This window comes from Oryctolagus cuniculus, chromosome 10 (assembly GCF_051225735.1).
Source record: "Oryctolagus cuniculus isolate XC-2025 breed Fujian yellow rabbit chromosome 10, ASM5122573v1, whole genome shotgun sequence".
NCBI classification, from domain to species: Eukaryota; Metazoa; Chordata; class Mammalia; order Lagomorpha; family Leporidae; genus Oryctolagus; species Oryctolagus cuniculus.
The window spans coordinates 87,844,199-87,864,704 of NC_142876.1; the positions used below are offsets into that span (position 1 = coordinate 87,844,199).

General features: G+C 41.9%; 2 protein-coding genes and 1 pseudogene across 15 annotated transcripts in view; 1 reads left to right on the forward strand and 2 right to left on the reverse strand.

Moving 5' to 3' along the window:
* SYNPR (synaptoporin) overlaps positions 1-18,113 on the reverse strand; it is a 358,350-nt gene extending 340,237 nt beyond the window's left edge. For both annotated transcript variants that reach the window (XM_002713284.6, XM_089305467.1), the window contains exons 1-2: positions 17,826-18,113; positions 17,646-17,711 (exon numbers count right to left, since the gene is read on the reverse strand). In XM_002713284.6, coding sequence (XP_002713330.1) covers positions 17,646-17,711; positions 17,826-17,843 — 84 coding nt within the window. In that variant the 5' untranslated portion in view covers positions 17,844-18,113. The remainder of the gene's footprint in view (positions 1-17,645; positions 17,712-17,825) is intronic.
* LOC149124329 (U2 spliceosomal RNA) lies at positions 1,146-1,350 on the reverse strand (annotated as a pseudogene).
* Positions 17,891-20,506, forward strand: part of LOC138843963 (uncharacterized) — a 291,590-nt gene continuing 288,974 nt past the window's right edge. For 11 of the 13 annotated variants that reach the window (XM_089305469.1, XM_089305474.1, XM_089305472.1 and 8 more), the window contains exon 1: positions 17,891-18,354. In XM_089305469.1, the coding sequence (XP_089161595.1) occupies positions 17,891-18,354 (464 nt within the window). Of the gene's footprint in view, positions 18,355-18,897; positions 19,247-20,506 lie in introns of those variants that run through there. The other 2 variants (XR_016214241.1, XR_016214240.1) reach the window with 2 other exon arrangements.

A 20,506-nucleotide genomic window follows, 5' to 3' on the forward strand; every position in this document is an offset into this window, starting at 1 on the left:
GTGGTTGTTGTTGTTTAAATCAAAGAACAAAAAATGAGAAACACTCTGGACAAAGAAATTTTTTAATAGGAATACCAACACCTTCATTTCTGTTTTCTCAAGAAAAGCAAAACACTGGGGCACATTGGACCTGTATTTCTGATGAGCAACAGGCCAAAGTAGAAGCAACTGATCCCACAGCAGAAAGTGCAGTGTGCGCCACCCCTTCTGTCCACTGATGCCATGCATGGCAGCCTGCATACTGCTTCCTAATGCATTGTCTGCCTGTCCCACAACACACCTGGTCTGCAGCCTGTTTCTATCATCCATTCCCCCAGTGGCCTTCGGCATGTTACCTAGGTTTTTCAAAGGCAGGCCAACCAACGTTGGGGCAGAAACTGAGCATCTCCCAAAACATAGCAATAAAACAAAACATTTACAAGGACAAGGATCTTCACATTTTCACAAGTGGGTAGGAGTGGAGTGAAGAATTGCAAAATAAATACTGAATCCTTAAAGAATATATTAAAAAAAAAAAAAGCAGGGAACATCCAATCCCATGGTTCTTAGTTGTCTGCTTTCCCTTCCTGGCTTCTTCATTGGACTTAAAAAGTTGTTTTTATTAACATGTAAAACTTGTATATTTTTATGGGATGTGATGTATTTCAACACACAGATATAATATAAACTGTTCAAATCAGGCAATTAGCATTTCTACTTCTTTTTTGTTGTTTGCAGCCTACCAGTTCTTCTCTTCCAGGCTATGTGTTTTCTATAATTTGTTACGTAACTGTGGTGGTTCTCATTTATAAAAACAAATCAAAATTAAAATAAAATCATTATCATGCTTTCATTTGTTGGTTCATCAAGTATATTCATAACAATTGAAACTTTTTTTTAAATGACGTGGTTTTGAGGTACAAAGAGAACTTAAAAATCTAATGGAGGCCGGCGCTGCGGCTCACTAGGCTAATCCTCTGCTTTGCGGTGCCGGCACAGCTGGTTCTAGTCCTGGTCAGGGCGCCAGATTCTGTCCCGGTTGCCCCTCTTCCAGGCTAGCTCTCTGCTGTGGCCAGGGAGTGCAGTGGAGGATGGCCCAAGTGTTTGGGCCCTGCACCCCATGGGAGACCAGGATAAGTACCTGGCTCCTGCCATCAGATCAGTGCGGTGCGCTGGCTGCAGCGCGCTGGCCACGGCAGCCATTGGAGGGTGAACCAACGGCAAAGGAAGATCTTTCTCTCTGTCTCTCTCTCACTGTCCACTCTACCTGTGAAAAAAAAAATAAAAATAAAAAATAAAAATAAAAATAAAAAACCTAATGGAGACAAATAATAGCTACACTTGATCTCAGCCAAAAGGCCAAGAAGCGATAATAACTATCCTATGACAAACCACCACCTTGGTCAACTTTGCCCCGACAGGGACTGGTTCTTAAAGGGATCAAATTTTAAGGAGAGAATCAGAATTTTTCTTCCTATATTACTAAGAGATTGAACACATTAGGTCTCTTTGATGGCCAGTAGAATTGGAATCAAATCTTAGATTTCTTGCCCAAAAGGGAAGAAACAAGAATGTATATGTTTAAAAAGAGCTACTAGAGGGGGGCCAGCACCGTGGCTCACTTGGTTAATCCTCTGCCTGTGGCACTAGCATCCCACGTGGGTGCTGGGTTCTAGTCCCAGTTGCTCCTCTTCCAGTCCAGCTCTCTCCTGTGGCCCAGGAGGGCAGTGGAGAATGGCCCAAGTGCTTGGGCCCCTGAACCCACGTGGGAGACCAGGAAGAAGCATCTGGTTCCTGGCTTTGGCCATAGTGGCCATTTGGGGGGGTGAACCAACAAAAGGAAAACCTTTCTCTCTCTCTCCCTCACTGTCTAACTCTGTCAAATTAAAAAAAAAAAAAAAGAGCTATTAGAATTAAATGGTATAACATTTAGAGGATACTTAGCTTAAGGTCTGGAACACCCTAGGTATGCAATGAATTTAATAATTGCTATTTTAATGCACAGAAGGGCCAAAGTGACCCTGAATAACAATATGTGAGACAGAGGCAAACTACATCTATCACATTATGTCAGATTATGGCAAGTGTGGTCAGGAATGGGATCAAAGAAAGAAGGGAAATGCCCTTGGATTCATGTAGCTATTGAATTTATTTTACTTTATTAACAAGGTGTTCTACAATCAGAAGTCAGATGCAGAGACAGATTCTTGGCACAACAGTTAAGTCACCACGTGGGATTTCCACATCCTGTGGCAGCGTGCCGAGCTTGGAGTTCCGACTGCTCTGCTTCCAATCCAGCTTCTAAGTAATGTGCACCTTGGGAGGCAACAGATGGTGGCTCAAGCATTTGGGTCTCTGCTCCCACAAGGGAGACCTGGGTGGAGCTCCAGCTTCTTGACTTAAACCTGGCCAGCCCTGGCTCTCCTCTTCTCTTTCTCTGGTTTTCTCCACCCCTTCCCATCCCTCTCTTTCAAATAAAATGAAAATAAACTTAAAAATGTGAAGCCAAGTAGGTTTCAGATTTTTCAGATGATGCAGGAACGCTCCATTCATGCTTTACCTCCAAGGAATGACGTGAAGGCCTCAAACCCATCTGCAAAGTACACTCAGGATAAATTTGTGTGAAGGTGTCTATCTCATCCGTGTTTCTGCGTGACCTGGAATTTCACGAAGGTCTGTATCTGGACCAACACTTTTGAGTATCATTCACAGCAAAGCAGTAAGTTATTTAGGATGAATAAATTTAAACTATCATATCAACAAACTGCAAATAGAAGAGTACATACATATTATAAAATTCTTTGTTTCAAAAGATTTTTCCTAGCGGTTATCTTTGACATTCTAATGACAACATCTGTTTTGTATAATGATTCAGAGACAGAAACGCTCAGTTGTTTGCTTCTCTGCCCAAGTCAGAGAACAGCAATCTAAATAATTTCCAAATGGTGGAATAGTACAATGACCTAGAAAGATTATGGCAGCAGCTTATGTAAAAGTTCACGTGAACAGTATCATGATTTCTCAGCCTCAGCTATTGCTTTATAAATCCACTCTGTGTATCTAAACTCGTTTCAAATCAAGAATATGAGCAGTCGTAGAAAAACTGTGCCATTTCATTGTAAAATGGAAGGACCAACTCAGTTGAGACCCCGCTCTTTTATGTAATGTACACACTAGAAACACTTCATTGGAGGACAATCTGGCAATTTTTTCAAGTATCTTTTTTTTTCTTTTTTTAACTTTTATTTAATGAATATAAATTTCCAAAGTACGACTTATGGATTATAATGGCTTCCCCCCCATACCGTCCCTCCCACCCGCAACCCTCCCCTTTCCCACTCCCTCTCCCCTTCCATTCACATCAAGATTCATTTTCGATTCGCTTTATATACAGAAGATCAGTTTAGCATACATTAAGTAAAGATTTCAACAGTTTGCTCCCACACAGAAACATAAAGTGAAAAATACTGTTTGAGTACTAGTTATAGCATTAAATCTCAATGTACAGCACACTAAGGACAAAGATCCTACATGAGGAGTAAGTGCACAGTGACTCCTGTTGTTGACTTAACAAATCGACATGCAGCTTCTCAAGTATCTTGAATATCTACAGCCTCCTGAACAAGCAATTCGGTATCTAGAACCCATGTTAATAGTAATAGAGGTTAAGTGATCATTTCTCTTGAAGTGAAGTTCTCTGCCAATTTGATAAATATACATTTGAAAACTGATGAAATTAAGAACTCAATAATATGTATGACAGGCATAGAGTACAGTAATATACAGCATTGAAATTATGGATAAAGATACTTTACCTAGAAGCAAAGAAATGTAATTTACAATAGCAAAAGATGTACAAAGCAGGTAAAAAAATTATGTGTTTTAAACACTTATTATGGGTTGAATTATGCGCTCTCACAAGATTCATATGGTGCTGTGCTAACTCCTAGCGCCTCAGAACGCTACTTTCCTTGGAAAGAGTTATTGCAGGTATACTTAGTTAAGGTAAGGCCATCCTCGAGTTAGAAAAGACCCTAATTCAGTACCACTGGTGTCACATAAAAAGGGGAAGCTTGGACACAGACATACAACCATAGAGCAGTTTTGTGAACATATCAGAAACCAGGGTGATGCATCATCTATAAACAAGGATTGCCACCAAACCACAAGAACCTGGGACGAAGCATGGGAAAGACTCTTGATCATGACCCTCAGAATGAACAAACCCAGATGACACCTTGACACTTTTTGTTTTCTTTTAAAAAAACACTTCTTTTGTGATCCTTTGTTACGTGGTACAGTTCTACCAAGTCATGTATCAAAAAGTCATATGCTCATAAAAATGGCTCAAAGTTTATTGGGGGGGGGGCAGCATTATGTCTCAGCAGGTTAAGCTGCTACCTGCAGTCATGGCATACCACTGCGATCCTAAGTTTGAGTCCCATTTGTCCTGCTTCTGATCCTGCTTCCTGCTAATGGGAAGCAATGGAAGACCACCTAAGTACTGACACCCATGTGGGAGACCTGGATGGAGTTCTGGGATCCTTGCTTCGAATTGGCCTGCCCCAGCCTTTGTAGTTATTGGGGGAGTCAATCAGTGGATGGAAGATGTCACTCTCTCCGCCTCCCTCTCCTCCCCTCCCTTCCCCTTTCCTTCCCTCCTTTTCTACCTTTCAAGTAAGTAATTTTCTTAAAAAAATAGTTTATTTTTCAAAATATTAGCCCATAGTTATCTCCCAGTAGAAGGGAATTAGTTATTTTTTACTTATCGCTGTTTAGTTATTATTTAACGTATTACTGATGCATAAAAATGGCTCAGAACAGCATTGCCCACCCTCCCCCCTCCCCCAATAAGCCCATCCCAAATACAAATGCAAAGATTCTCAGTGTGTTAGGCAGCGCAACAGGCATAGGAGAGGCTGAAGATCAGGTGCATAAGGCTTGAGATCGTTCTCCTTACTTAAAAGCTGTGTACCTTTGGACACTTTGCATTCCACAATGGTCATGAGCTTTGAATTAAAGTCCATCTTATACAGCTTGGCATGAAGCAAGAGCTTGTTAATCTCTAGCCATTATAGTGAACACCTATTATTAATGGAGACTTTGTCCTTTTTTTTTAAATAAATGAGTATATTATTCCCTTTAGAAAAAAAACTTCACAAATCCATGGTTACCTCGACAAAGGCTATGAGGCTCCAATGTGTCTGGGACAATGATCTATGAGTTAATACTGTTGTCAAATCTTTTTTTCCTTGCTACATATGTCTGCTAAATTTTACCGACCCACTCAAATGTATTGCAGTTATATAGATCTTCTCCTTAATGTCTTTTGTATAAAGAGCATATATGCACAGATATGCATGTGTGCATGCCCTATGCACAGAAAAAGATTCTGGTGAGTTTTCCATTTTTTCCTTCTAAACTTGCACAGTAAAAAATATTTGGGGTGTGGGGAGGGAGACAGAAAATCAATGTGCTGTGAATATTTCTTGTGTGTTACTAGTGTTGCAAATGTCATCTCATTTAATAAACACAATAATTTTTTCTGCTAGTTGTTATTTCTGCTCTCATAATTATGAAAATTCCAGAGAAATCAACACATTCAAGTTCATAGAGCCTGGTAGTCAAATATAAATCCAAGGAGTCTTTATATTACCAAGCAGGAATGTAGCAAATAAAGTTAGGCATTAAAAAAAAAAAAACTCTATCTGTTTATCTACCTATAGGAGAGGGGCAGTGGGGCAGGGGCAGACATTAAGATTTCAAATTTACTTTTAAGCCTACCTGTTTCCTTCAGAAAAGCTAGTGCAATGCCACTATCAATTTCACATGCAGTTTTACATAAACAATGAAACATTTGAAAATGAATGTCAAATACATCACCGGGGATATTTAGTTGACTGCATAAACAATCATGCCTTACCTTCAACAGACAACAAATTTTCTTAGATAATCTCTAGTGGGTGACAACAGCTGTGAAAATACACCTTCCCCACTTCCTCAGACAAATGCAGCTGTAGATGGACAGTGAAGATGGTTTATCAGGCACTGCTCTTACAGGAAGGCTTCCCTGCACAGCTGAGTGGCATGGGCCCAAGGAGGGGACCATTCATACTCTTTGGCTCGTTTTACTGCACAACTCTGTGTTATACATGTTCATCACCATTTTATAGTTTAAGAAACTCAAGTCCCAGCAGTAAATGGATCTGCCCTGAATTCATTTCATCTCAACACATTTCTAACATTACAACACATCTTTGATGTAGTTAATATCCCTGAAGAACATGAGGCTCAATGAAGTCAGTTTGCACATGAGCATACCTAAGGTCTGAACTCATGCTGGGTGGTTCCAAATCCAGCACAATAGGACTAACAGTCATAATCCCCACTCACCCTTTCCTTCTTCCTGCAACCTCCTTCCCAACTGCAATGTCTCATAAGGTCTCCATCCGTCGCTCAGACCATGAGTCTGGGCTTAATAATTTTCTACCATCCCTTTTCCAATCTAACCCTTCTACCTTCTCAGCCTTTCTGGGCTCTGCTTTCAGGAAGGATCCCAGCAGGTGTGCCAACAGTCTACCAAGTCCAGGCAAAAAATCAGCAGGTGAAGTCATTGCATGAAAGCACAGCCAGGCAGTCTCATGACAGACCAGATGGATGTGTGAGCTCTTCCTGTAAAGTCATGGGTGTTTTGTCTTATGATTTCACACATAATCCTGCAAATAACAAATTCAAGGAACAGCAGCTCTCTCTGTCATACACACACAGAATTCAAAAGCAAAATTCATTTGCACCTCTATCACCCATGATGGAAACTGTCTGATTTGATAATTCACCCAGTATCTGAGAGTAATTAAAGTTGTCATAATCTTGCTAAATATCCAGATCCTTCCTAAGTTCTACAAATCTCTTTATACCCTGTTGTAATAATATACTCCAGAGTTTTATTTTCTTTTTACAATGATTAGTGAAAGAATAATTCATTGAAAAATAGGTACAAGGTGAGTAAAATTTTCTCCGGGAATAGTACTGTTTTTTTGTGGAAGAAAACAGGACCATGAAAAAGTTTGGACTCGCTCATCCTTATGAGGGCATTTGAATGTTGCTTTGTCCACTGGTAACACAGTAGAGTGGAAAAGGAACTGAATTAGTAATGAGTAGACATATGACATTAACAATGAATTACAGGGGCTGGCACATGGCACAGGTTAAGCCTCCAATACCAGTATCTCATATGAGCACAGGTTTGAGTCCTGGCTGCTCCACTTCCAATCTGGTTCCGTGCTAAAGCACCTAGGAAAATAGCAGAATACAGCCCAAGTACTTGGATACCTACACTCATGTTGGAGATGTGGATAAGTTCATGTAAAATGCATATTGTGAAAAACTACACATGAATTTAAAATGTTTTAGCATCAAAGTAAGTTTTTCTTTTAATTCCATTTTTTACAAACTTTGTGAAGTTTCCTTATGGATATAGATATACACACCTACATATAAATATATATTTCCACAAACACTTTTCCCTATCTTCAAAGGACAATCATTTAACTCCAAGACCTCAGTAGTGAATAACCACTAATAATGGGACACAATCAAAAAAATGATTAAGAGCATGGAATCTGACATGCATTGGCCCAGGTTCAAACCCTGGCTTTATTATGTACTATCTGTATCACTTGAATCATGTATTGTGGTCTCAAGGCCTCAATACAAGTTTCCCCCACCTGTATTAATTACTGCTTCATAAAGGAAATGTGAGATTAGGGGCTGATGCTGTGGCATAGCAGATAAAGCTGCCACCTACATTGTTGGCATCGCGTATGGGTGCCGGTTCAAGTCCTGGCAGCTCCACTTCTGATCCAACTCTCTGCTATGGCCTGGGAAATCAGTAGAAGATGGCCCAAGTCCTTGGGCCCCTGCACTTGGAAGAAGCTCCTGACTCCTGGCTTCAAATCGGCACAGTTTCGGCCACGGCGGCCAATTGGGGAGTGAACCTATGGATGGAAGACCTCTTTCTGTCTCTTCTCTCTGCAGTTAACTCTGACTTTCAAATAAATAAATAAATCTTTAAAAAAAAAATGAAGTGTGAGATTAAGTGAAATAATACATGTATACTGCTTAGTAAAGTGCTTGTCTCTATACAATTCTATTAATAATATTTGTATATTGTTTATGATCACCTCACAATTTTCTCCCAATGGAAGATAATGTAAAGAAAAATCAATATAATAATATACCGATCATACTTTGTTTATACAGAGCTAGGCAATTTTAGAAATTAGAAATGTTTAATAGCATTTGTTGATACATTATTTAAAACAACCTATCCCTCAGTTAGAGGGACCAGATACTTCCAGAAGTTTTAACAACAATATCTTACTTAACTTTCATGGAAATCAAAAGCCAAGACTGTTGATTTTTCATTTTTTTGAAAGGCAGAGAGACAGAGACATACATGACAGAGAATATCTTCCACCTGCTTGTTCATTCTCCAAATGCCCACAACAGCTGCAACTGGACTATGGCAGAGGCAGGAGTTTCAAATTCAATATGCATTGGCCCAAAGAGGTGGAAAGGACCCAAGTACCTGGGCCATCACCTTTTACTGCCAAGGTGTGCTCTACCAGAAAGCTCAATCTGGGAGAGGAGCCAGGACTCAAACCCAGGCACCGCAATGTGGGATAAGGGTGTCTCCAGTGGGGTCTTAACCACTATACAAACACCACCCCCCTCCCGACTCATGGAATCCTCATTTCATTGCTGTGGACCTTAAGAGTCTGAGTAATTATGCAACCCACACAGTGTCCCACGGCTGGGACACATTGCAGCATAAGGCTGATTCTAAACACATCGTCCTTCAAACATCATGTCAACGCCCAGTTTTGCACAGGGTCATTCCCCTTTCCCCAAAAACCCATCACACAGAATAGGCCAATGACTCTAGCATGAGTAGTCTATTTCCTATCACATTCATAAACACACACAAAACCATAATCAATGTAGTCTTCTAGCATTAAGGATAAAAGCTAAATTAATCTACCAAATCTAGGAGTAGAGACTGAATACACTTGGGATTGAGAGACATACTTTCATAAATGGCCTACACCACCACTAGGCAAACCTCGATATTCCTTTCAGGAGGAGGCTTTTAAACAGATAGACGAGATGGCACAAGCTGGTGGAGCCAAAATCCAAAAAATTATTCCCTAATCAGAGAAAATTCCAAGAATGCTAATACCAAAACCTCCAAGGTAAAGCATCTTAGGAAATTTACTCAGTGCCACTTTAATGAAAGAAGTACTAATGAAGAAATCATTTACTCTATTGGCCTGTTGGGCCCATTATCTGGAAGACTGTGGCTCCAACAAGTCCAGCTGAAAGAAGACTAAAGATAATTTTTTTTAATCTCATTCACAGGTGAAAGTATAGTATTTGCTATCTGATCCATGGGCAACCAATCCATAGAATGGCTACTGGCTTACAATATAGCTTGCCACTAACAGTGGTGTCCAACAGAAAAACTTATTAGCTAAGCTAATCATATTACTTCTCTTAGTACGTTAGATGAGAATCATGGAAAATACAAATTGCAAAAAGAATGGAAACACACTGAGAGAAGGCAGGACAGTGGCCAACACATTATAATGATGTTGCTAATCCTTGATCCTTGCTAACGTACTCTTACTGCTCACTGCCTTGAACGCCAGGACATGAGTTGGAGTCTGTTTCAGTTCCTGTGCTTTTATTTCTGTAAGGGTTCTCTTCTAGAATTATATACGAGCTACCTCAGTCATAGCTCTCTTTCCCTGACAGTTTAGTCACCTTATATAAGTACTCTCTTCTAGAACCAAGACTAACATCGACAAAGTGTTTTTGGTGTAAGTGCTTGCCATATCTTTAACAATGTAGATACTGAAAGGGAACTTAAACTACATCCATTCTGTTTCTAGAACTCATTTATTCATTCTTGATTCTTTTCCCCACCTCCTTGCAACCACACACAGTAATCAAGTATAGTCTGGTTGTTTTGGTGTGATCTGTGTATGCCCCTGGAATTGGCCCTGCCATGTGACAAGCACTGTGCTAGGTTCTTAGAACACGCTCACAGACAAAATGAGCAAGACCCCTGCTCTCATGGAGTATCTCATCCAACAAAGGAGCTAGACTGTATATACATCATTAAGAGTATGCTCTGGAAGTCACCAGGAGTCTAACCCACTAAGACCTCTACAGAGGTCTTGCATTAGTCAGACCTTTTCTGCTACCGTGACATACAAAACACAACTAACTTTATAAAGAAATTAGACTCATTTTAGCTCAAGGTTTCAGAGGTTTTCAATCTAAGATAGAATGAGCCCCACTGGTTTGGCCCATGGTGATTCTTATATCCCCAGGTGGTGTACAGTGTCATATGGCAACAGAGAGTGTTTGTCTCCTATAAAGCCACATAGATTTAATGATGGGGGCTCTATCCTATTGGCAGAATCTAATCTAATCACTTCCCAAAGATTGAGTGTTAGGGTATAGTTAAGTTAGTAAGTGCTGCCAGTTGACTCTATGGGGACTTTCATCTACATCCTGTTGAATTCAGTTGGCTACACTGTAACCCTTTAAGTTTTTGACAATGTTTTATGAAGGACTATGTTTTAAGAAGGACCTGGAAAATTCTCCCTCCATCCCTCACCAAAAGCTCCTCAAGGCTCAAGTGCTTCCAAGACTCCCATTAGATCTTTTCCTTTGGTTCAACACTGGCCTCTCTGGAATTTTGTTTTGAAAGTTTTCTAAGACACAAGACCCTGGAAATTCATTCATGTTATGATAAAAATAAGTCTAGTAGCCTTCCATACTAGGGTGTAGAGATAAAGGGGCTCTAGAGATGTCTAAGTAAGTATGAGTACAGATTTTCTACTTCAGAATTTTCAAAGAGTTTCACTTACAGGAAATTAGTGAAAATATTCTAAGTTGCACTCTGATAGATTTATGGCTTTTTTTCACCATCATCATAATCACCAGAACTATCATCAGCACCACCTTCATAATCATTTATTGAGCACTTTTTATAGCCCAGGCACTCTGTGAGGTACTTTACTTGGATTAAGTCATTTAATCATTATAGCAAACCTTTAAAGCAGGAACTATTATTAGCTCTATTGTACAGATGAGAAAAATGAAGCCTAGTGAATTAAATAACTTGCCCAAGGTGACCAAGCTACTAAAGAATAAAATGTAGATTCAAATCCCTAAGAAACATTCTTCCATTTTATCTCTTTTTTTCTGTTCTTGTGGGGTTAGATAACAATTGTCGTAATAAATTCAGAACAGCATTAAGTGATGAATCTATTAACACACTGGGGTATTGCTTTTTTTATTGTGTATTTCTTGGTTCATATTCCAATAGCATGTGATTTTTGTCACTAACTGAAAGGCTAGAAAATTATAGCTAAATTCACATGAATGTAGCTTAAAACTACATTAGAATCTCAATGGCAGATTGCTGCTCATGATTTAAATGTTTTACATTATAATTCCCCATCTTGTTTATCCTTAGGGAAAAAAAGTTATTTCATGCAATAGACCAAATAAAAAATACTGTTAATGTTTGCTGAATTCATCTCTAAATGCACACCTTCTCTGGTATTTTCAAGAAAGGTACCAAATATATATCTTAAGAGGGGAGATAAATACTGAAAAGTGAGATACCATCTGGTTTTTAAAGTTTCTTTGAGGATTAAGGATCAGATAGAACAAATACCTGCCTTGCTGGAGGAAGGAGTATAGGGCAGCCTTTAAAGCACAGTTTGAAGTGAGGCTACTCAAATCTTGGCTTTGCCATTTCCCACAGTTTTGTCCTTTGAGTTGATTATCATCCTTGAGCCTGCAGGTGAAATGTTAGAGTCACATGGATCCAACATGAGAGCATGTGGAGAGTACAACACAGTGCCTTATATCAAGTTTGCATGATGAAGGTAGCTATTATTATGTCTCTAATGAGAGCCTTAAAATGTGATTCTAACTCTGACCTATTCTATTCTACTGGATGGGCATGATCCATTTTATTTTTCTCACTAGCATGACCTGTAAATTCTATTAATATAGAAAGCAGTAGGATGTTTTCTTGAAAAACATAGCTCAGAATGCAGGTTCAGGAATGAAGACTGTCTAAATGCTAACGTTGACCCATACTTCAGATATCTGATGTAGCAAATCTCTGAACTATCTGGCCACCCTAGGAAAGCAGAGAAACAGAAAGGAAATACAGAATAGAGATGTAAAGTCCAGGGGTTATAGCAGAAAATGGATAACAAAATTACAGATGGATGTCAAAGAATAAACATTTGAGGAATCAGGCAAGTTAGTCCAGCAGTTGGTTCCACTGGGAAAGAGTCTGGAGCTGGGCTCTGAGCTGGGGGACAATGCAAGCCAAGCAAATTGCACGTTGGGGATTTTAAGTCCCTTCAACGTCCTTTGATCAGTGTGGTCCTCAACAATGTGGATGTGTTAGAGACATCCATACTCTATTTCACATAAATCCACATGTGCAAAGTTAGACCCTTATTAATAGTAGAGTAAAGTATGCTCACAGAATTATTCTAAAGAAAAGAAAAAAAGGGGGGCAAGACCTTCTGGCAAAGTATGGAAGCAGGAAATATGAAGGATCAAAGACAGAAGGCAGAGCACCAACTCAGCTTTGCAGGTAAGTATTAGCATAAAGCAAACTCCATTTTCCCACCACCACTAAATGATAGTTCAAGACATCCCCCATCTCTATTTTATCATCAGAGAATCCATGAAGCAGACTGCTGGGATTAGCACTGTGTCCCAAATTTATGTTTTGTCCCGAAAGATAGTGAAAAACCCCTGATCTCAGTTCAGTAGAGATTAAAGATGTGGAGGTTTTGCCTCAAAGTATTTGAAATTGGCTAAAACTTTTCTATGAAGGTTTGACTTCTATACTATCAAGATATTAAATTTAGGGGTTGGCACCGTGGCATAGAGGGTTGGGCCTCTGCCTGCAGCACTGGCAACCCATATGGGTGCTGGTTTGGGTTTCAGCTACTGCACATCTGATCCAGCTCCCTGTTAGGGTGCCTGTGAGGTCAGTGGAAGATGGCCAGGTCCTTAGGCCATGGGATTCCTGGAGAAAGACAAAGCTCCTCGATCCAACATGGGAAGTGGGATACACAGCAGACTCACAGAAGGGCAGATGTCCTAAACAGCACTCTGGCCTCAGAATCAGCCCTTAAGGCATTTGGATCTGGCTGAAGAGCCCATGAGAATATGTTAGGCATGGAAAGCCAAGACACTCTGAAAAAAAAAAAAATGACCTAAATGAAAGATCTGCTAATGAGATCCCAGTGGAAAGAATGGGCCATCAAGGAAGGAGGTACCTTTCTCTGAAGGGAGGAGAGAACTTCCACTTTGACTATGGCCTTGTCTAAATAAGATCAGAGACGGCAAACTCAAACGGCTTTCATACTGACGCCATAAACAAGAGTTTCAATTTGTTAAATTAACAACAGGAGTCCCTGTGCACTTACTCATGTAGGATCTCTGTCCTTAATGTGTTGTTCAATGTGAATTAATGCTATAACTAGTACTCAAACAGTATTTTACACTTTGTGTTTTGGTGTGGGTGCAAACTGTTGACATCTTTATACTAAATCGATCTGTATATAAAGAGAATTGAAAATGAATCTTGATGTGAATGGAATGGGAGAGGGTGTGGGAGACGGGAGGGTTGTGGGTGGGAGGGAAGTTGGGGGGGAAGCCATTGCAATCCATAAATTGTACTTTGGAAATTTATATTCATTAAATAAAAGTTTAAAAAAAAAAGACAAATTTCCTGGTTGCTAACTTCTGCTTGGTTGCTTGGTCCAGCCTGGCCACTGTAGCTGTTTAGGGAGTGAACCAGCAGATGGAAGATTTCTCTATCCTCAAATAAATAAATCTTAAAAAGAGATATTAAATCTACTATATCCATGACTCTTGGAAGAGAAGGATATACAAATGAAGTGCATTTTCCTCCTAAGGCTATAAATTCAAAAGTGGAGAGTGCCGTTCGAGGTAAAACCAGCTGCTGGGGTGAGTCCATAGGAAATAATCTAATATACATTATTTTTAACAATTCCTCAAGTGCTTAACTGTGGACAAGTGGCAAGCCTATCATCGTTCCTGCCTATCACAGCTTTCTGTATGCCTCTACCATTCTTTACTAACTTCACCTCAAACTACACTCTTGTGAAAAAATTAATCTTAGTAGTTCAGTGGTATAAAATTATGCATTACTCACAAATAATACACAAACATGCACAACTATACTTCTGTGTTGAAGGACCATTGCACCAATGTGCCTTTTTTTTTTTTTTTGGACAGGCAGAGTGGACAGTGAGAGAGAGAGAGACAGAGACAAAGGTCTTCCTTTGTTGTTGGTTCACCCTCCAATGGCCACCGCGGCTGGTGTGCTGCAGCCAGCGCACTGCACTGATCTGAAGGCAGGAGCCAGGTGCTTCTCCTGGTCTCCCATGGGGTGTAGGGCCTAAGCACCTGGGCCATCCTCCACTGCACTCCCTGGCCACAGCAGAGAGCTGGCCTGGAAGAGGGGCAACCGGGACAGAATCCGGCGCCCCAACTGGGACTAGAACCCGGGGTGCCAGTGCCGCAAGGCAGAGGATTAGCCTATTGAGCCACGGCGCCGGCCACCAATGTGCTCTTGAACAACATGGATTTGTTGGGGTTCTCCAATTTCAATTTTACACAAATACAGAGGTTCATGTCTGGAGCCATGTAGTATTAGAGGGGACAAATAATGGGCTAACATGGCTTTCTTTTTTTTTTTTTAAAGGAAAAAAGAACCAAATACTAATTTTTCAAAAATACTATTGTATACTGTCTTTGAATATGGTTGAATCAATCACCCATATTGATTAAAATGGATTTTCCATGAGATAATTTTATGAACTATATAGAATGAAATTTATTTTTCTCACTTCAAGTTTACCCAAGTATTGAACTCCAGGTCAATTCATTCTGTTTAATGACAATATAATATTCCATAACATGCAGGATTCATATTTGAATTACTTTCTTATAATGGATTTACTACTTGTTTCCAGTTCTTTCCACAGAAGATGTTTCAATAGGTATCTTTGAACACAGTGCTATAATTTGAATATTTATATGTAGCCTCCCCAATATGAGATCACACTTCCATATTGGTATTATCTGTCACCAGTAAAGGTACTTCAGAGTGGCTCCTCACCCAGCATACACACACACCGACTTGATCTTGTTTACCCTTGTGCACGGCCTTTAACTTTTCCAGGTACTAGCTTTCTCTGTCTTTGCCCTCATGTTTCTGCCATAGCTCTTCAATGTATAGGTCAACCATCTGACCTACCTGTCCTTTTAGGTTTCTTTGTCCATTAGTCACGTTATCACTCACAAATGAGAGCCTACTCACTGCTTTACATGAGAAAAAAAAATGGCCAATATTTTAAGTGGTGTGACTTCCCTTTCTGTCTTCACACACATACACTCCAAGGAAGGAACAACTACAGGGCAGTATAGAGTAGTGTGGAAAAAGCTCATCGAATAATGCATGAAATAGAAGCTCACAGAATGTGGTATATCATTCAGTTTGGATTAGAGGAAAGGTGAAGAAGTAAATACGGGAGAAATCTTCCTTGAGGAGGTAATATTTAACCTGAGATCTAAGAAAAAGCTTATTTTCTAAGCTTAAAATGGGTGGATTCCATGCAGTGTGAACTGAAATACCAAGGACAATAAGGTAAATCCTGTTTTGAGTTTTGGAGGGACCCAATCCATCTTAGGGAGGTCATTCTCAAAGTTCCATGTGCCTAAGAACTATAGAAAGAGCTTGTTAAAAACACAGACTCCTAGGCACTCATCTTCCCAATATTTGTGCTTGGATACTCCTGCCTGGATAGCATTAGGTCATAGCCAGTTAGGCTGCTGCCACCTGGGATGGCAGCATCCCTTATGGGTGCTAGTTCCCATCTTGGCTGCACTCACCTGGGAGACCCAGATAAAGCTCCTGGCACTGGCTTAGCACAGGCCTGGCCTCTGCAGCCATTTGAGGAGTAAACCAACAGATTAAAAATCCTCTCCCCTTCCCCCTCCCTCCTACTCTGTAAATCTGGCTGTCAAACAAATAAATCTTTAAAAAAGAATTCTGTATTCTAAACAATTTCATACAGACTGACAACTTCTTGAGATACACCAGTAGAGGCTGTGTGGTGGGTTGTGGCACACAGTAACATTCCAAGAGCACAGAACAGCAAGTAATGCTTCAGTGAACTGACAAGTTGAGACAGTCACAGATTATGTCGGAAAATCATGTCAGATCTTTGAACTTTGTTGCAGGATAGTCTAATCTGACCACAGAACTATTTTCAATCCTAAACATCACTCCTTCACAGGAAGTGCTCCTTGAATGCCAAGTGAATGAATGTGGATGGTATAGTGAGATTGTCAACTGAAAAGTTTCCTGGATTATGGGCATTGCTTGGTTTGCTTAACTTGGCTATCAAAAAACAATCCAAGAATAGCCAGCTCAAAACCCCTGGTTCAAGCCATCCAAGAGTGGCCTTGATGTATGCTAAGTTGATATGTTCACACGTTTTTATTCTTGTCTACAAACAAGGCAAATGTGATTATCATGTAGATCGTCCAAGTAAACAGGCACCACAGCTGTGTAGGCAAAGCCTGTTACAACCCTCTGAGCTAAGACCTGGGAACACAGAACAGGCTCTTACATAATTTCCCAGCTAGTCCATGTTAGGGCGTGTGATTAATGCTACATGACGGGCTTTGAACTTTCTGTTCAGATAGCTCCGCTTGCTTTTCAGAGCTCCCAGCAAGATGAAATGTGTGACCTGCAGATTTCACTCCAAATAACCATCACCCCAGCCAACAATATTGCTCTGTGGCCCCACGAGTAACCATTTCCGTGCCTTCTTCCCCTGTCCAAGGACAAACTGCCATGGGACTGTCTTCACTATTTTTTAAGGCAACAAAACAAGATGAATATAGTCTCCTACATCCCAATCACTGAAGAAAGCTACACAGTCTTGGGGGTTCTTCTGGAAGAATATCAGAACAGCCCTCGAGGAATGGCAGAGAAACTACAATACAGAAACAAGGAGATCCACTCTGTGTGCCAACCTCTAGTTAGCGTCGCCCAGCATCTCACGGGCTGCAGCTCCCGCCCAGAACTGGACTACAGGACTCCCAGCAGAGCGGGAGCTGTCCTAGTGCTGACCAAGTTTGCAAGCTTGGTCAGGTCCTCCCAGCCACTCGGCGGGTGCCTCTTCCCCTGCCCTCGGCCCGAAAAGGTAAAAGAGCCCAGCAGCAGCTTCTTCCGTCCCCTCCCCACCTCCGGGAAACGTTGCTAGCAACACAGCTCCTGCGCCTCCGTGAGAAGCGCCAAGGTGAGAAGACACCTCCTCTAAGCGCCTGCCAAATCCCTCCGCAAAACCCGCCTCAAAGCAGGGTCTCTGGATCCTGTCTCCGCCACGCCGCGATGGCACCGCGGTGGTGGGCAGGCTCAGAGCGAGGGCAGCCGACCCGGGAGCGCCCCTCTTCGACTTCTCCTCACCTGATCCTTAACTGGCTCAGTCCCCCACCCGCACACCGCCACTCACCAATTCCAGTGCTCGAAGAAAGGCAAGAGGCTCCTTCAGTGCCCGGAAGGTGCCCGCTGAGGCCAGCTTAACACGAAGCAAAGAGAGAGAAAAGCAAAAATGTGAGGAGGGGGCTAGGGCGCCTCCCCGGACCCCCAGGGCCCCCGAGCGCTCCAGCCATCCTGCCTAGTTCTGTCCTACCTGACTCACGGGGTCCATTGCTTGCCCTTTGCCTAGAGCGTCTCAGCCGAGCGTTCCCACTGAGAATGAACTTGGATGGACTCCGCCGTCCTCAGGGCCACAAGCCCCTCCAGGAAAAAGCTGGCGGAGCAAGGCCTGGGAGCCACCAAGCGAGGGCAAGGGACTTGGGAGAAGCGGCGGCCCGGCGCCAGCTCGCGAACGCTGCGTCCGGCTGTGCGCTCCGGGAACGCTGCGCGTCCAGGAGGCGAGGCGAGCCAGCCGCGGGGCGGGAGGCGAACGCCGGGCTCCGGCACAGGCAACAGGGGAGGAGAGAAACCCACCCCGCCTGTGAGAGGCTGTCATTGGCCAGCTTCGCGCTCCAGAGGGCAGGGCGAGCGGTGAGTGAGGCAGAACCCACAGGCATTGGTGCGGGCTTAGCCGCCGCGCCCGGTGTTCTGGAGCTCGGGATAAACTTTCCGGATGTCGGTTGCGGAGAATGGGTTGGCCAGCTTAGCAAGACGGTTTTCTACGTGAGACAAGAGGCTCCTGGGTAAGAGAAAAACACCCACACCTGACAGGGGGCACGTGTGCATGAATTCTGTTTGACTTCTGAACACCATAGAAAGACTGTTGGCTCCTTCATTCACACCCTCAAACCTTAATGCCAGGTTCTCCACGTGGCCATGTAGTGACAGCTGCTGGGATACCTCAAAATAATAATAACAATAGTAATAATAATAATAAGCACTGCCTCTTTTCCTAGGACAAAGGAAATTGCAGTGTGGCTTGATTAAAAAAATCTGAAGGTGAGCACAGGTGCTGTGAGTTTCCTAGCAAGTGCATCCATTCTGGCTTAGTGAGGGTCAGGAGAGGGGGAATATATTTATCTTTAATGGGTCCTGAGGTCGGGCTTCTGATATTCCTGGTCTCTGTGTGAAGTCAGGAGCAAGTTATTGTGCCCACTTGTAAAGAAGAACACAGATTTATTGAGGTTGAATTAGCCAAAGTAAAATAGCTCATAAAGGGACACCAGGCAATGGAATGCAAGTACCTTTCTTGTTTTTTTTTTTTTTTAAGATTTATTTATGTATTTGAAAGTCAGAGCTACACAGAGAGAGAAGGAGAGGTAGAGAGAGGTCTTTCATCTGCTGGTTCACTCCCCAGTTGGCTGCACTGGCTGGAGCGGCACTGATCTGAAACCAGGAGCCAGGAGCTTCTTCCAGGTCTCCCACATGGGTGCGGGGGCCCAAGCTCTTGGGACATCTTCTATTGATTTCCCAGACTATAGCAGAGAGCTGGACTGGAAGTGGAGCAGCCAGGACTAGGAATCTGCGCCTAAATGGGATGCCAGCAATGCAGGCAGTGGCTTTTACCTGCTACACCACAGCATCAGCCCCTCAACTGCCTTTCAAATTCAAGGCGTTTCTATTGAGATCCTTTGGGTAAGTTCCAGACCCCCAAATAATGCCCTCCTATAAAATTAATCAATTCCTGTCTTCAATGGTACACAAATTCTTTGATTGGAAATTTGTAAAAGGTGATACATAGATGATCTCCCCCCACACACAGAGTTTGTGGGCTGACCTTACTAACTATAGTTACAATTGAGTGCTTTCCGTGAGTTAGAAACTGCTAAGTAAACATTTAATAAATATTCATTAGATATTCTCAAAACACCCATGGATTAGTAGTGCTATTATTCCCATTTTATGGATGAGAATAATTAGGGCTCCTGGAAAGGATGCTAACAAGCAAGGAAGCTAGAACTGAACTCAAAAAGGAGTCAGAAAAAAAAAAGGAGAAGGAAGTGGGTGGGAGAGAGAGGCGCTCATATCCACTACACTCACTAGATGATAGGTCCTCTTCCTTCTCACTCCCTTTGGACTGGATTCCCTGTATGAACTGGTCTCCTGGCAACACAGATAGTCCATCTGTTTACTACAAAGACTTGCCAAAATTGTTTGGAGTTTGTGTGTATTTGAGTGTGTGTGTGTATGCGTGTGCGTGTGTGCATGGGAGAGGGTCAATTTAATATTTAGAAGTGAGAGAAAAATGTAGAAAGTAATAGTTTGAAGTCTGGGAGGCCAAAAGTTGGTAAGAGAGACAGTCTCCAGTGTAGATTTTACCCTGCCCATGGATTTTGTTGGAGATAAACTAGAAATGTACAAAGTAGGAACTCCTCAGAGCCAGTTCCACCATCTGCAGTTAGCTAGTTTTGTTCCTACTGCTCTTCCTACATGCAGATAGAGTATAAAACAATTAGAAATGGTTGTTTCAAAAATAAACCATTATACAATCACAAGGGGTGAAGTGGGAGCAGGGGAGAGCGAACATGATGGTATATTTAGTGTGTGTCCTGCACTTTGTGTATATGCTCTTAAAGGGGAAGTTGCTTAAGCACTTCAGGCATTCAGTTTATTGCAATCTGCAAAATGACAACTTGGCTGGTTGTTTTGAGAACCCCGTGAGATTTTGCAGATCACATACTGAGGGCAGAGTCTCACACTTCATGATCTCTGCAAGTGTTCGGTAAACATGTCAGCCCTTGGCACTTGGACAGAAGCTAGGATGAAGACGGAGGGCCGCATCAGAAGCAGACTGTAGCACTGTCCTGCTGCCGTCTTTACTGCTCTTCCGTTAAGACAAATCCTTACCATTTTGGACTCAGGAGTAGTTATTTGATTTGCTCGACCGATGAATTA